This window comes from Syngnathus scovelli, chromosome 2, assembly GCF_024217435.2.
Source record: "Syngnathus scovelli strain Florida chromosome 2, RoL_Ssco_1.2, whole genome shotgun sequence".
NCBI classification, from domain to species: Eukaryota; Metazoa; Chordata; class Actinopteri; order Syngnathiformes; family Syngnathidae; genus Syngnathus; species Syngnathus scovelli.
In genome coordinates, this window is record NC_090848.1 from 9,271,756 (window position 1) to 9,289,075 (window position 17,320).

At 44.5% G+C, this 17,320-nt stretch overlaps 3 protein-coding genes and 1 long non-coding RNA gene across 4 annotated transcripts; 2 read left to right on the plus strand and 2 right to left on the minus strand.

Moving 5' to 3' along the window:
• Positions 1-4,384: 4,384 nt before the first annotated feature.
• Positions 4,385-12,836, minus strand: LOC125988338 (uncharacterized). Its single transcript, XR_007488293.2, has 3 exons — positions 12,687-12,836; positions 10,677-12,587; positions 4,385-6,957 (listed from the first exon to the last, which is right to left on the minus strand). It is a non-coding gene; the product is annotated as an uncharacterized lncRNA (long non-coding RNA).
• On the plus strand, positions 6,799-8,414 carry trh (thyrotropin-releasing hormone). Its single transcript, XM_049753376.1, has 2 exons — positions 6,799-6,991; positions 7,398-8,414. Exons 1-2 carry the CDS (start codon positions 6,799-6,801, stop codon positions 7,922-7,924), a joined length of 720 nt encoding a protein of 239 aa, XP_049609333.1. The 3' UTR covers positions 7,925-8,414.
• Positions 10,780-14,406, plus strand: LOC125988335 (rabenosyn-5). The gene is made up of 11 exons (XM_049753375.2): positions 10,780-10,948; positions 11,125-11,259; positions 11,327-11,427; positions 11,505-11,550; positions 11,621-11,782; positions 11,963-12,210; positions 12,367-12,437; positions 12,542-12,628; positions 12,707-12,809; positions 13,006-13,110; positions 13,193-14,406. Exons 1-11 carry the CDS (start codon positions 10,780-10,782, stop codon positions 14,216-14,218), a joined length of 2,253 nt encoding a protein of 750 aa, XP_049609332.1. The 3' UTR covers positions 14,219-14,406.
• Positions 14,407-15,546: 1,140 nt separating this feature from the next.
• Positions 15,547-17,043, minus strand: mrps25 (mitochondrial ribosomal protein S25). Its single transcript, XM_049753377.1, has 4 exons — positions 16,790-17,043; positions 16,594-16,700; positions 16,210-16,297; positions 15,547-16,013 (listed from the first exon to the last, which is right to left on the minus strand). The coding sequence occupies exons 1-4, from the start codon at positions 16,921-16,923 to the stop codon at positions 15,824-15,826; spliced, it is 519 nt and encodes a 172-aa protein (XP_049609334.1). The 5' UTR covers positions 16,924-17,043; the 3' UTR covers positions 15,547-15,823.
• Positions 17,044-17,320: the final 277 nt, after the last annotated feature.

Consider the following 17,320-nt stretch of genomic DNA (forward strand, 5'->3'; position numbering starts at 1 on the left):
GTCAACAAGTGCACAAAATGTTGCTGGGCCAATCAGAGCTCCTCACCTGTTAGCCAAAAATGGCCAAGCACTGAAATGCAATGCAAACGCCGGTCGGGCAGGCTGTTTTTGTCCGGCACAACAGATAATGGAAAGCATTAGTGTGAGGGGCTGATGCCGATGACCCTTTCTCTGAGGATGCTGGCTCTCAGTGGCCCTCAGCAATTAGAGCCTTCTGGCTGCTAATGAAGAGCTTGGAAGACGTAAGCAGAAGCGAGCGAGCAGCCATCGATCCTCTGTCAGCTTGGGGCTCCGATGCTGGGCCTGCTTCGGAAAGCGTGTCGACCTGCTCCTCTCTCACATGCGCAGAAAAAAGAACTATCTTTGTCTCGCTTAGCAACATGAAACTTTGTTTTCCTCTCATATGGTGCCTTTTCCTTCTTGACAATAAAAAGTTTGAGGTGTGAAGTACGCATCATATCACAGCGCTGCATGTAAAAATGCGGAAAAGGTCAAATAAACACATTCCTTTTGGGGTCTGAGCATGCGAGAAACCCTCAAGTGTTGCTATGGTCATCTTCGAAATGATCAGCCTGCTAATTGAGAGCATTAGCCACAAGCCTGTGGATTCGCGTTCATTGAGAAGGACTGCAGAATTATGAAGTCAAGCAGAGAGGCAATTTCATCAGAAGGTGGCAAACACATTTCACCTTCGACACTTTGAATTGATGTTTGAGGGTTTCCTATCCAATTTCATTTGCTACTTATTTCAGGGTGACTCACTTGTTGACAGTGGGGTGGCGCCAAGACCATCACCTATTAGTCCTCGGTTGACCAACAGCACATGTGTACTTCAGAGGTGGGCACTTCATTTCATTTTCTTTCTGGTCGAGACCGGCTTCATCAGGCTGCGTATGCATCCGTCACAAGAAATATGAATGCGCGCGTGCGTGCGTGTACGTGGACACGATTAACATGGCCTATGTTGACAATTGTTTTTATTTTTTTATTATTATTGAAAATACTCGGAGACAGATTGTACAGTGAAGACAAAGCCTTAGACATTCAGGCTGGAAGCTTCCCTGGGTGCCCAGTAATCAAGTGAGTGTGGCAGAGTGTCATGTCAATACTTGCTGACTCAGCGTAAATCCAGCAACAAGTCAAATTTCATGTCAATATGAGGGAGTTGCATGAAAAAACTCCTCGTTGAAATATTTCGATGGGATAAACGTGAGATTTTCACGCCACCAAAACAACAACAGACATCATTCCTGAATGGCATTCAACCACCTTTACAATTTCTGGTGTTTTGTAGTTGGTGCTTTCCGACCGGTTTGAACTGGCTGCAAAGTGAGGTTGGAGTTCCACGCAGTAGCAAGCCGTATTGATTGGATATAATTTAATGAGAGCAGTTGCAGAGGAACAAGAGTCAGCCATCTGGCATAAAACCAATATAATGAACTTTAGTGTCAATCCGAATGGATGATTCCAAGCACTGTTGGATTCATTTTATGGCCAAGGTGCTACAATTAGGTGCAAGACTTTCTTTGAGCGGATGCCGCACGTCATTGATGTTGACAGCTCAACGGCCAAATGAATTGCCTTTTCGTTTTACAAAGTTTGGCGGAAGATTAACCTTTGGCTCGGCTCCGCTAGTCTGACAAGTTACAAACATCCAAAACAAATGTCCAACTGTCGGAAAACTTGTTTTGCTTCAAACATAAACTTGCCACTCCGAGAAAGGAAATGAGCAACAAGAAGGAAGATACAGTAAGTGGCCGGCCAACGCTATGCCAATGACATGCACTCGCTTTCTGCTGGGTTGCCTGAGTCTTATTAAAATCCCCCTCTTGTGCCCTGACAGAAGTGTTTTTCACGACCTAAAGCAATTAAAAGCTTTTTAAAGAATCCTCACATATAACTAGGAATCCTTACTTACACACTGCCACCAACCTCAGTGCTAAAACATAAAACGAATTGTTGTCTTCATGGCTTTGCGTACGGAAAAAAAAAAAAAAACAGAACAAGACAAAGGCAGAAGATGTGCAAGTTGTGTCTGTGTTGTTGAAACAAACACATCCAAATCTATGAAAACTTTCTCTGACCTTTTCCACTGACAGCAGTGTAGGCCACCCAATAATTGTTCCATTTACGGCAGAAAGAGTAACCATATCCAAACTTGTGTGTGTGTGTCTGTGTGTGTAATTTAAGTCTCAAATATTTTGTGCCCAGTGTTTGAGCTCGCCCCCCACCCCCAAGTTCCAAGCCCCTTACAGTAGGCAAAGCTTCATGGTGAGAAACAAAGAAATTATTTCTACCACTTTAGACAAATAAAAGCTTTGAACATTGAATCCCAAAATGAGAATATGCCATGAGAGGAAAAGGGAAGTCAAAAAAAAAAGATGGCTTGTTTCAATGGAGCAAGAAGGAAGATGTGACTGGCCTCTCACTCGACTGATTACAGACGGAGAGGACTCAGTGGAGTTCTTCTGCAAGTTTCCGCCACCTCCATGTCGAGTGTGCCTGATACGCTCTCCCCTCCATTACGGGCCGCAGTCCACAGCCGTCACACACAGAATAACAAGCAATCATCCTACCTTTAAATCTTCAATTCTCTCCTGCAGATGGCCGACTGCCGACCGACCGACTCCAAACAACATTTTCTGGCCCTTTAACCGGAGCCCTGTACTTCATGTAAAGTACCAAGGATGTGGCTGTTGTCAGGAAAGTCTATTAATTAAAGTATGTTACAGCGCATGCAAGCAAACAAGCATCTGACAACGAACCTCGATTAATGATTCTGTTTTACAGGACAGAAAAATATATCTTAAATAATATCTTCTCTTCAAAATCAAAGGTGTCAGCACCCGACAGAAGTATCATGACTCATTCACTTGCCTTCACATGCAGTGGATAGTTTTTAGCAAGCTTAGCCACGAGCTAAAGTCGAGGGGATATATAGGTATGTCGTAAATTCCGGAACTGATGTCACAAATTATACCTTGAAGGTGTGCGAGAAAATAAATCAGCGCGTCTATAAGTTGTCCCAGTCGGTTACTGATGTGGCTGCGTCACCATGACAACGCCCTGAGCATCCATTGTGACACCAACCCAACATTTCAGAGCAAATATTTGGTAAAAAAGTCACATAAGAAGCACAAGGAGTTAGATCTGGTCCCAAAACAAGTGCTTGGGTTTCCTTCCATGTTTCATAAACATGGTCAATTTGTTAACTGAAGTCCGCAAATTCACCATCGGATATAAATGTGAATGTAAATAGTTTTCGATGTGGTGCTGGCCGGTCCATGGTGTCGCATTTTTATCCAGTGTTGTGAAGAATCCTCCAAGGTCTGGTGAGTCACCCTGACTGTCACGGACTCCATCGTGCCTCCATGCACTGAGGGCAGGAAGGCCGGGGCGGCGCTTCATTGACATCTGACTGACAGGAGGCTGGGGAGGCTTGGGAGCCAGAGTCACGGCGGCCAAAGCACTTTAGCCATTTGCGAGTGTGGGCATATTGCACGCTGCAGAGCAATGAAACTGGCAAGCTAAATGTAAATCTGGCGATTCCTTATAATTCTTCCATTTCATTGATTCGTTCAAACCACTTTTAGGATGGAGCTCGGCCATCATCTCAACTCTGCACTCCAAAAGCCCATTAGTGTTTTGACTATAGACTGAGAATCAATCTCGCTGGGTGTGTGCAGCAGAGTGTTAGTCTTTGACTGAACCTAATCACAAAGCTATTATCTAGGAAAGTCAAATTACATCAACTGGAGAAAACCATTCACGTGTCCTTAGGGCCAAAAGCCTTATTCACAGAAATGGAGAATAAAAATGATGAAGGAGGCGGCAATACCGAAGCCTTTCTTTGGGACAGAAGCATGATTTATTTTTAGTGTCACATTTGAACTTTGGCCACTTGAAAATAATTGCATCATGCGTAGATGGGGGGAAGCATGCTGTGTGTGTGTGTGTCTGTGTGTGTGTGTGTCCACTACTACTATGCTCTAGCTTGAAATCAGTGTTATAAAAGACTGTGATAAAATATATATATACTATATCATGACGTGTGGTAAATAATGAATGCCAAGTCCAACAATTCAGGGTTGCTCCACCACAAAAGCACGCCTGGCATAAAAGTGTGAGAAAGTTATGAAAGTTTTGGAGTCATCTCTTGCAATTTTAAAGCAGATAACCCTTGAGAAGGTAACTGGGACATGTTCTGTGGTGCTTGGAAGAAAATTCAACTTGCGTGCAGAGAAGGAACATTTCTATGTAGTATGTATTAGTGAATAATGGTGAGAATCAAAATGATGGGATGCTTGGGTACAAAGAATTCCAGTGCTTGCAAATGAATAGCAACAATATGGAACTCTGACCAGAAGGTTATGGCAGACAACAAACAGCCTTGATCTGATCTCATTGCCGTTCATTAATTTGATCTTTATGCTATTTGGTTTGAAGAAAAATGACCTCATGAGCTCATCTATTTCACTTCAAGTTCTGTTCAATTCTCCATTTTGGAGGTAAACAAAAGTCAAGCCAATGAAAAGTGTCCCTCCGTGCCCTTTCAAAATTCCCCAAACATGGCAGAGACACTTTGAATCTTCATCCTTGTTTGTGGCCAATTCAATTGGTGCAACTGATGAGCCCGTCAGTGCTGCTCTTTACTGTAAATGACTGCTTGGTCATCCCGGGAGAGTAAAGATTTATTGGATTCTACCGTCCGTGATACAATACGAGTTCAATCCTGACGGAAAATCGACGGTTTGGGAATAACAAATGTTGCCAAAGACAAAGCTGTAGAAGTATAGTCTTGAGCAAAGGCTTTTTGTTTGCTTTCAGGTCTGCCAATGTTATTAGCACCGATACGGGAAGGTGGACTATTGTTTTCTGGCGACGATTGTTTTCTTGTGAGTACGACCACCTGCCATGGAAGGGATCCTTTGTGGTCTCGCTGAGAGCCAAGATGGTCTTTCCAAGTATGACAAAGCAATCTGAAAATATATATATATTTTAAAACTATTTACCAATTGTGGGTACATTTTTGCTTCATCTTGATTTTCGGATATGTTTCTTTTTTTTTTTTCCGGCATTTTTGACCTAGTGAACAGTTTTGACTCCAACCTTTTTCAGAACTCTTAAGCCCGTATCTCACTGATTAGGCCTGAATGTTGATTTTTCATCAGGGTTCGTTCAAAGGTGCAAACAGTCGCAAAAACATTCACCAACGTCTCATAATATGTGTTCATTGTCTGTGGTTCTTTTCTATTTCATGCATCAATTTGTGCTCTGCCACCTTTTAAGCGGCGAGGAGACATGCCCATGCACCACTTGGCTTTTTTTAAACTCTTAAGAGGGTGGCCATTAGGAGTTCGAATCAAAGACTTCCTTGATTGTGTCTCTCACAAGCAGACTGTGACTAGCTATTTATGATCTGTATGGAGAATCACTTCTGATTCTGATTCCACGATCCTTTTTGATTGACGGGCTTGATGAGCTACACATCCCCCACTCACCGACGAAGATGTAAAAAAAGGAAGGTTTTAAATTGAGCTAGTTTTTTTTCTTTCAGTTTCTCAGGCTGGTTAACACTCTTCTCTGCAGCGTGTTAAGTGTGAGTCACTTTTATTTTGACTTTGCGGTGACTTTATGGTGTCACTCAAGCTTTGCTTCTGTGAACCCACCACCAGGCCATTGTCAGCACGGAGGACGTAGCTGCCGTGTCACTTGTCTCATCTGTCTTCTTGTTGTGTGTTTGCCCTCTTTGTACAAGCCTCTGCTGTCACCGTCGGAGACTTTGACCGTGTAGCGTATCAATGGAGTTCATCTGTCACACGTCTAATTTCTGCAGAAAACTTTTGACAATCATTTACTCAAGATTGTGTATTTGTATATACAGAAATGTATATATATATACTTTTTAAAAGCTTATCCGACTTCCAAGAGTCATTTCTCGTGAATCCATTTCTAATCACAAAAGGCCATTCTGGCATAGTGAGAACATGCAAACTCCACAAAGGAGGTATGAGGTGAGGTTCCAAGCCAGAACCCTCCAGAAATTGGTGTCGCTCCAAGATATGAACTAGGGAAGGCGAGAATTTTTTTTTCTCCGCACTTTTTGACAGGTACTCTCTATAGCACCTCCGTACTTTATATCACTGGAAGAAAATGTAATCGTCTGTTCAACTCAGAGCCCGGTTGGAAGAGGAGGGAAGGATTAGGCGGAACATTCAAGCAAGGCTCTGGGCTTTCAAATTGGGGGTTGCATTCTATCCATGGCATTTCAGTGCCTCACGATCCCACCACCACCTGATACATAATTCCTAATTTGCACATATTTGAGTGAGCACTGCCTCAACCTGAACACAGTCTTCTGCTGCTATTTGCATCATGCCCCATTTGACTGCCTGAATTTTCAATGGCTCCATTCGTCGATGCCCCCTTGAGGACACACACTTGCGCACGGCTTGATGACATCAACGGGGACCAACGGGACCAAAAGAAGACTCGAGCGTGAGTGTGACGTGGACAGAGAGCATCCGGTATAAAGCACGAGCGCAATGTTGCGTGCTCACTCAAAGTTGGCCATATACGGCTCAGCGAGCACCACTGTTGGAAGCTGCCAGCAAGCATCATCCACCTTTGCTGACCACTTTAAAGGGACTGAGGTGAAGTCAGGTGAGCTTCCGTTTCCCTAACAGGTAATATCCTATTTCTGGACAAAAAAAAATTTTCATATTCCCAGTGGAAGATCTTTGAACAACTTGCTATCTTGCCTCGACTATGCAATAACAGGCATCCAAGTGAGACATCATGAAGTCTACATGCCTGTTCTGCCTGACTTCCTTCCTGATCTGCAACTTGATGATGGCATGCAGAGCACAGAGCATCTCTGGCGAGGAGGACCCGGACCCGAGGACCATGAACGACCTCCTCCTACACAGAGCCGAGAGCCTTCTGCTGCGTTCCATCCTGAGAAAGATGCAAGCAGAAGACGACAATGACGGTGAGCTAACCATAAAACACAATAGAATAGAATAGAATAGAATAGAATAGAATAGAATAGAATAGAATAGAATAGAATAGAATAGAAATATTAAAGTGGAGTATGCTTAAGAATTATAAAAATATGATTAACCTAGCTATAAATGTGCATCCAATTCTAATAATAATTGGTGCTGACGGAAAAGAGAATATTATACTTGGCTTCCATCCACAGTTATATTGTTTTGAACAGCATAAAAGTATTAATCTGATATGATACATATTTGAAAATGTCATCAAATTGTATGCGATTTATCTTGCAACCTTTAAATGACAGTCTCCTCTGTTAAAAGGTAAATTACGCACAAAACGCGCAATTACGCACGACCCAGCTGGACCGGAAAGTGACTCCAATTTTCCTCCTCCAGGTGGTCTCTCCTCTCAGCCAGCGTGGCTCACAAAGCGGCAACATCCGGGCAAGAGGTACAGCGAGGATGTGGACGAAGAGGCTGACGTCGGTGATGAAGAGTATTCGGATGTTGAAAGGAGACAGCACCCTGGAAAGCGCTCCACGACTCATGGACGCCTTTCGGACGCTCCCGTGATAGTCGTCCAAGGTGAACTTTCCAAACGGCAGCACCCGGGCAAGCGCTACGTGGTGATCCCGAGGAGCCGGCGGCAGCATCCCGGTAAGCGGCAGCCGGACGAGGAGGATGACGACGCCGAGGAGGAAGTTCACCTCCCGGAGTTGTACAGGCGCCAGCATCCCGGCAAACGCTTTTTGGATCATCCAGGATTGGCCACGATCAGTCCTTGTGAAGACCTCTCGGACTCTGTGAGATGTGCCAAGGCCAACCTGTTGCTCGACTTTTTAGACGACATCAGCGATATGAAACATGCCGAGGAGAAGAGACAACACCCAGGCAAAAGGTTTGCTCCCGAGGATGGACAGTAGATTCGTTATAGTTCCATATACTGTATTGTCAATTAAACATTGTGTAGACTTACAAACTAACAATTAAAATGTACTAAAAAATCTACCACTTTTCCTCTTGTGGTTGTTTTTGACGTACACATTTAATTTATTTATTTAATGTACTGTAGTCATCATGTTGCGTAAATGTACGAACTATAAATTGAGGAGCCAGTGGTGGATGCGTGATTATTCATTTGGTGTTGCTGCCATCGTCAATTAAATGGACAGCAAATATTAGCACTGTGCCAACGTAATTGATCCAAATCGACGATAGTGACCACATTAAAATGTATGCCAAGGACAAGCCTTTGCTAATTGTTATTGATTTTCTTTCACGTCACTGAATAGAAATATAACGCAAATATCATTTGTCCGAGTTTATTTGAACTGCAATGGCCACGTATGCGTGTTTTAAGTTGAATTCGATATTTACCAATGTTCTGTTAAAACAATAAACACGTTGAATGCAGCAAGCTTGTCAATGTTTCACAAACCTGCAAGTCAGCCAACTTTGTGTGAAAGTGTGACACTGCATGAGAAAAAAACATTGAGCTCATTTAGCGCACATTGGGAGTGTCGTTCCACCTCCAGCCTGGTAAGCAGCGACGCAGATCAATATGCAAATGAGCCATCGGACGGTAAAGACGACGCTGGGTCAAAAATAACAAAAAATTGGGCCGACACACATTTTGCACGAACCAACCCCAAAAACTATTTTTGTATATTTTGCAAAACAACCCTGGGTAGATCCAATTTTTAACCCAACACTTTTAAGGATAGCTTACTTGCAAACACAAATGTTTCCTGTTGAGGAATGCACAGAACATTTCAGTAGAACTTTTCCCATTATAAATGCTATGTTTCAGTTTTAAGTTCTGTCTCACTGAAGAGCACCAGTGAAAGTGATGACAGCCATAGAAAACGGACAGCGACAGCAATGGCGTGCTGGGCAATTGGAAGAGCCGGGATTTTTCCCAGCAAATAAAATACCTTGATTTTGATTGGATTAGTAGAACTCAGTAAAAGTCATGAATGCAATTATGAGACACCATATATGTATGAAATAATCACTAAAACATATATGATTTGATACAAAACTTGCATGACGCTGTGCATCAGCCAATTAATTAATTTAATAGCTCTCAATCCAAATAGATCTGAGGTTAAATTCCTCTGAACTAAAGTCAACTTTCATTGTCAAGCAACCCATTAAAGTCACACTGAGATTTCAAGATAATCAATTTCTTTCTGTAGAATAGAAAGCTCTGCTCATGCTGAGCATCATAAATTTTCATAGACTCTGCAACTTCTTCTCCACAGAAATCTTTAGTAAAAGGTGAAATAGAAATATGAGGACTGCTGAACTGCTGTTGAAACAGGCTACTCAATTACCGTCGTACCATTTTAACAGACGGTCTCACCAGGCCCAAACATGCCACCCAATTCTTTCTAATGCAATCAGCAAGGTCATGTCATTTTGGTTTCTTTTACTGGCCTCAGTTGCACACATGTAAATGAGGGATTATTTGTGCACAGCACTTGGTTATCAAGGAGGAAATACCAGAGCAAAGCAATTAGAGCTATTCAAAATCTAGAAAAATTGGAAGAAAAATTATAGGGTTTTTTTACAACATCTGTACTTAATATCTCAGGCAATATATTTTACTCAGTGAATGCTTATTTCTGCAGAGAATTGCTGACATTACATGAGGAAGTTTTAAAGGCCCTCAAAAAGTGGATTTGGCTTACCCTCCTGTATTTTGATTTTGGCGCTTGTGATTTGTCCCTGCTGACTATCCGTATTGACCTCCTGACCTGCGTGTCACATGACCAAGCAGGCTGGAGGCTCGCTTCAGGCCATCTGATGTTGTCCAGATGTCAAACACTTGTCCGCTTGAAATGTAAGTATGGAACAGCACCGAGTGACGAAGACTGCTGTGGTAGTGAGGCGACGACGTCGTTCGCTTTTTCTTCTGCGAGGGCGAGGAGCTAAAGTAGCCGCGTTTAGCATCCCCAAGCTAGCGTTGCTGCAGCCACACAACCAACATCGCCAACATTTCGACTAAATATTAATGCTGCCGTGTCGTTCAGCCCAGTTTTCGTATAATAGAGTGAAATTATTAGACGACGGGTTCATTTTTTTAGCGAAGTTGTTTCACTCGGTTTCAGTATCATAATTAGCGAAATTGTTTCATGCTAAAATAATTTAGCCTGGAAAAAGCATTACATAAGCATTTTAGTAGTGACATCAAGATCAGTTTGATTGGTTCAAATCAAAGTTTCCTGAATGAAGCACAGTTCTTGTTGTTTTTTTTTGTGTAACAAAACAAAGTCTGTGACCCAAGACATGGGCAATCCTTGGAAAAGACCGCAGACATGAATAGAAACTGTCACGTCTCTTGTACTTTGCCAGAACTGTAGTTGTGTTGCATCATGTCAATGGGTTTAAACCAACCTCATGCAATATCCAAAACCTTCAGCAGGAAGTCTTCATCCAAGGGCATGTAATATTATGAATGATCAGTGATCACTAGATCAAAACCATTGTTCTGAAAATTTTAAATCTAGGGCTTTTCTCCAATGACATCATCAACGGCAATTCCTCTATCCCTAAATATTACAATTTTGCAACGTATAAAGCGGCCAACAAATCAACAGATGCTAACGTACCAATTGCTTGCGAAATAGATAACATGGAAGCAAAAAAAAAAAAAGACTTCTACACACTGACCTTGTCTTTTTGCTTAAATGGCAGGCTGAAGGAAGAACAAACATGGCCCGCTTTCCTCTCACCGGTGGTGTGACCCGAGGATCGGCGTCGGAACCCTTCCACCATGGCCGCTAGCTCCTACCCGAGCCCTTTTGAGGAGGCGGCGGGCGAGGTGAAGGAGGGCTTCCTTTGCCCGCTTTGCCACAAGGACCTGCAGTCCTTCTACCAACTCCAAGAGCACTACGAAGACGAACATTCTGGAGAGGAGCGTCATGTTAGAGGACAACTGAAAAGTAAGTCTCAGCCCAGCCCGTGTGAAGTCAATTTCCCTACATATTATGTCATCAAATAAACGATTTTAAAAAAATGTTTAACTTTTTTCAAAATTCTGTACGACACACTCTGGGTTTCCAATCTTTTCATGTTCTCCTTGTGCTCAAGAAATTGACACATGTCTACATACGTGTAGGTTTGGTCCAGAAGGCTAAGAAAGCTAAAGACAAACTGTTGAAGAAGGATGGCGACGACAGAGGGGACGCTGGCAGTTATGAGTCCTTCTATTATGGTGGAGTGGACCCGTACATGTGGGAGCCTCAGGAGCTGGGTGAGACTGCAGAAGTGTGCGATGAAAGCGCACGCTGACTACAGCTGACAGAAAATCTGTCTTGCAGGAGCAACAAGAAGTCACTTGGACATGTTCAAGAAGCAACGCGCCGCCAGGATAGATCACTATGTCATCGAAGTCAACAAGCTCATCATCAGGCTGGAAAAGGTGCGTCCAACTTATCGCATAACAACGATTTGCATCGTCGTCAGTATTGGTGCTGAAAAAGTCAAATGCCCTTTCAGCTCACGTCCTTCGACAGGACCAACTCGGACGCGGCCAAAATCCGAGGTTTGTGCAAAATGGTGAGCTCGTTGCGTGCGGGAATGTTTATGCGCCTGATATACGTCCTCCTTCCCAGCCATCGAGAAGTCGGTGGTGTCTTGGGTGAACGACTCCGATGTCCCGTTCTGTCCCGACTGCGGCAGCAAGTTCAACATTCGCAACCGACGGCACCACTGTCGACTCTGCGGCTCCATCATGTGCAGGAAGTGCATGGACTTTGTCCCCTTGCCTCTTGCTCGTATGTATCATCTCACTGACATGACCTGACTGGTCAATCCATTAGGTACAGCTTCAATGGGTTATAGCTGCGCTGCATGAGTAGCTTAAAATTCTTGGTGGAGTTGTAAATGAAAAAAAACATGTCATGAGATGTACACAATGCGATTCTGTCTTTTTTTGTGTGTTCATGAACTGACAGAGAAGCTCATCAATGGCACACGTGAAGCTCTGAGTGTCCCTGGCGTCGGGCGCGCTCAGTCCCAGTCGCCCAGCGGGATGGGCTCCAGGAGAGGCAGCATGAGCAGCCTGAGCAGCATCACGTCCATGCTGGACGACAAGGACGACGAGAAGATTCGCTGCTGTTGCCACTGCATGGAAACGCTCTTGAAGCGACAGCTCAAGTTGGACGAGAAAGATTTTGTGCCTGATATAGTCAAGCTTTACGAGGTTCGTTCAAACTGGGGTCTGCAAGCCAGCACTTGGAATGCTGCAAAAACAATTGGCATAAACGGGCTTGTCGCTTTCTTTTCGGGAATTTCAAGTGTTATTGAAATCGTCACTAGATGGGACAGTAATGTTACTAAATAGTTATCTTTCTGTTAGAGGCTGAGGGCATGCATGGACAAGGTGGACGAGAAGGCCCCAGAATACATCCGAATGGCCGAGTCGCTCAAGTAAGTCCGTTGAGGCACGTTTCCTTTTTTAGCAGATGTCCTTGACATTTCACCATGCTGCGACATGAGCTTGATTCTTTGATTTCGACCGCATTCTTCCTCAGCGCCGGAGAGACGACCTACAATCTCGAGACAGCGGGAGGGCTTCGACTGGAAGTACAGAAATACTACGAATTGATTGATGCTCTCAGGTGAGTGGCTGTCCTCCATTTGAAAATGGAAGTCTTCTCCAGTATCAACGTGACTGACCCTCTTTGCTGTTTTGTCAGCAAGAAGATTCTGACTTTGGGAATGAAAGACGAGCCGCCGCCACATCCAAAGACGCTGCAATTGCAGAGGATGGTGCGCTATACAGCCACGCTGTTTGTCCAGGTGAATGGCAGCATCGGAGCTCATGTTCTCTGGAACAAAATTGTCATTTTTACAGGGAAAAAGTTGTGACATTATAAAAGGAATATTTTTATCATGTCAGAGCTTTTTAATTGGAAGGAGCAGGAATGAGTCATTGGTTTCTTCTGTTTGCTTCATTGGCAAGAAAATTCAAGCATGTGTTCCGTCTCGATCGTAGGAGAAGCTGCTCGGCCTTATGTCCTTGCCAACCAAGCAGAAGTATGAAGAGCTGAAAGAAAAGAGAAAACAAGAACAAGAGAAGAAACTCCAACAAGAGAGGCTGGTGAGATGCCGGAACCACACTGCTTCCCTATTTAAAAAGAGATGATCATTTGTTGTTGAGTTTCAAGTTTCCCGCTTCACAGGCAGCCCAGGAGGTCCTGAAGAGGAGGCAGGAGTTGGAGAGGAACCGTCCGCCCGCCGATATCAACGGAGAGCAGCCGCAAGCCCCCCGGGCACCTCGCCTGACCAAAGCCGGGGGCTGGTTGCCCTCCTCCGACCCGGGCCACCAGCGCAGCACGTTGGAAGACCCCCTGCTGCAGCAGATTGACAACATCCGCTCGTTCCTCCGGCAAGCGCGTGAGGCACACAGGACGGACGAGGTGGCCATGCTGGAGGAGAACCTGCGTCAGCTGCAGGACGAATACGACCAGCAGCAGACCAGCCTGGCCATTGCGCTCTCTCAGAAGCTGGCTGACGAGGAGAACCTGCAGCGAGGCGAACTGCGCCGCCTGGAGGCCTGGGAGAGGGAGGAGAGCCAACGTACGCTTCCCGGCTGCGAGACCTCTCTAGCTCTCGACGTTCCCGCAGCCCCTTCTCTGGATTTAAGCCCAAGAGATGAATGTTCCGCCGCAAAGGAGAACGAGGAGTCCCCTCCAAGACTAAGAAGCTTAGGTGGCCAGGTTACGCCCCCGAGCGGAGATGGACATAGCAACCCGTTCCTTGAAGAAGGCTCGACTCCCATCGAGGAGGACCCGTCCAATCCCTTCTGCGAGGACATCAAGAGGGAGCGCGGGAAAGTGACCAACGGAAAGGAAGAATACAACCCTTTTGACGACGACGACGATGAGGAGGACGACGCACGGGCTGACCATGTTCCCAGCAATCCCTTTGAGGAGCAGGAAGACGAGGAGAAGGGTGATGACAACGCAGACAGCGGCAACCCCTTCTCAGACACCCCAAACGCCGGCTCCTCCACCAATCCCTTCGACTGCGACGACGACAACTTGGACTTGATCGAGGAGGAGCTACTGCTGCAGCAGATCGACAACATCAGGGCCTACATCTTCGACGCCAAGCTCAGCGGTCGGCTGGATGAAGTGGAGCTGCTGTCGGAGAACCTGAGAGAGCTACAGCTCGCCCTACAGGAGCAGAAGAGAAGCGAGCGTTAAAGTCACCAGTCGGGCAAAGGAAGCGCTTCGAGCGTGCAAACGCCAGATCCTTTAACATCCGTCTTAAGCGCCATGTACTCTGATTTTCTTTGCACAATTAGAATCTACTCATGTTTTTTTGCTACTACTTGAAATATGTACATTTCTTGCACACTAATAGGACAACGCCAGTATGTGTTTCTCCTCTGCCTGTTAGTACTTTTTTCATCACTAGTAATTGGTTTCTCTACAAGTATGCCAACAGTCCAACGTTAAAACACAGTTCAGAATCATCAGTTGTTCTCTCAGTGCACTGCGTTCTTACTGGAGAGTACACAAAGCGTACTAGTTCATGGACCTTAAGCTTGAGATCTAAGTGCTGCCTAATAAGCCCAACGTGGCAGTAGTCGTCCCAAAAATATTATGAACAACACAGTGCTTCCACTCGTCTGCTCAGCCAATTATTTGCAGTTTGAAGGAGGAAAAGAATGACCACGCATGCCAAGAAGCGACGCACTTCCACCTGCTGCCGCATCTTTGCTATGCGTGAGAGGAAAAAGGCCACGCAGGCAGCACGCAGGAGGACACATTCATGGGAAAAACGGTTCGCTCAATTGTTCTGCTACTGATATTTGAGCAAGTGAAGCATGAGCCACCAGTGTGTGATCGGCTCTGTAATCTTTACAGAAGGTGTCAAAACCTGTTGCAAGCCAACAGGGAGGGAAAAGCTTACACATTTGAACAATATTATGGCCACTACAAGTTGTTTGGATCCAGTATCACGTTTAATCTGAATGAGCATTCCTTTTGGACACCTAAAGATGCAAAATGAGCAGTTTAGATGATGGAGTGTGGAGGGGTCAATACCACTATGACATGCCTTTTGATGGCCTCGTCGCAATTGGTCAACTCGGAGCCGCCAAATGTTTGCACGCATGCCATTGTGATAACAAAAAGGTTTCTGATATTTGAATTTTTTTTTTTCATTGGAGATGTCATTTTGACCTGTCACTGCTGTGTGTGTGCGTATCAAGTATTTAAAAGATTGTCAGTCACAAACAGCCTAAAAGGCACCTTATGCTGATATTGACTCACGGACTGACAGCTGTGTAAACGTCTTCCGGTGTATTCTCGATTGGTGCATGTGGTGTTCAGTGATGACGTCCCTCCCTCCCTCCCTCCCTCCCTCCGGCTCAGCAGCGAGGACTTGCTGCTTTTCACATCTGCCGCATGCACGCAAAATGAATGCCAGCAAGTATTAACACTCACTAAATGTTTTATAGCCCTGCGATTAACTTTCTTCACGTGCTAACGCTTGTGTCGATTTTACAGTTTGATATATTGCATAATGACATTTTGGACAGTTTATTAAACATCCAAGCACAAGTAAACAAGTCATGTTGAGTTCACGTGTGTGTGATCATTATTTCGTTCTACACGGTGTGTCAGAAAAGATGCATTTCAAATCCAGTCGGGCCTCTGTCTTTAGGTTTTGAAATATCCATTCTGCAGGAAGTCCTGTATTGATGAGGGTCACACTCATGTCCTTGCATCTTTCCGGATTCTTCAACATCAAATACAAACCCTTCACATATTTGTGACAAGGAAAAGTCTGCTCTTCATCATTTACTCCTGCGCCGCTCTCATTTGAGCACGATACTTCCCCGTCATCTCTTTGGGCAGTGGCGTGGTGCTGGGACAGGGCACCTGACCGTCCACCTCACAGATGCACTCCCGCAGACAGTACTTCTTTGGGCCAAAATTGGCAGGGTTGGAGGCTTGCATCTTTGCTTGTGCCTCTAACTCCAACACCGCCCTGGGAAGCAAACAAGGTCACCTATGCGTAGCCCTTCATCGCTAATGCGCTAGCCAAACAAATTGGGTGTATGTAAATTCAATGACACAATCAAAAGGTTCCAAAAACAACAGAAGGGAGGCACACCAAAACAAAACCATGTTATGAGGTGTGACATCGAGGCAAGTTATCATTACAGCTTTTGTTTGCAACTTACTGGGATTTGCCCAAAATGGTCCTGATGTGTTTTGCAATGTCTTTGTGGTCCTTGCCTTCCACGTCCACCAGCACCTGTTCGCCATCATCTAGACCAGAAACACCAATTAGCTTGGCTCTCGTAGAAAATGTTTGCCAACCATTGGGTTGTGAAAGACCATCAATTATCTCCAATTTTCTTATTCATATGGCTGTACCTCTGCGAGCCACGTGCAATGAAAGGCAGAACCATAACATTAGATAGCAAAAATCTAAGCATTCCGTTTTTGGGACATTTTAGTTTGATGGTGTGCTGTGACATTTTTTTGCTAAAGTCAAGCTTATTACTTGGCTCAATAAGTTGGCAAACAGTACTAGCTGTCAGACATGAGACAAGACTACGAACCCAAATAAAATCTCAAAAATGGCGACGGCGTCATGTTTTTGAACATCATTATTTGAAGCCACGGGTTTTTGTACTGAATTTGAGGAATGTTGAAGAACACGAATTTCCTGCGGAGCAAAAAATAAAACAAGAGGTGTGAGTATCGACAGGTTTATGTCTTAAGTATTCATGTGCATTTTTTTTCGTTAGACCTGACCTTGCTCCGTCGCTTAGCTCCCCGCTCGTGTTGTAATTTACCGTCATGATCTTCACTCGGTTTTTAAAGATTATGTCGCCTTTCTGGAGATACTGCAGCGTCCTCCTAATTGGGAATCTTCCTTTCATAGGCATTTTAACACCTTCTACAACAAACTAACATTTGAACCTAGCTGGCTTACTAACGCTGCGTGAGTGTGGTACGAGAATAATCGGCGCGTTTTGATGACGTAGTCTGCGCAATTGTCAAGAGGTTGTCGCCATCTTATACCGGGAGTCACGCAACGGTTCCGCCCCATCACTTCCGGCATGAGCACCATACAAAATAATAATAAATAATAAAATCACTAGCTCAAATACTGCATTTTCTCTTTGCTTGGGTTATTTCCACACAGTTGCATCATGCTTGATCAGCACAAATGTTTTATAATGAAAACAGTGATACAAGCTTTAAAAGAATAGTTGGACAAAATAAAATTATGTAGTTGTGTAAAATGAATGTGTGAAATCCTTTGCGTTATAGGACAAAGAC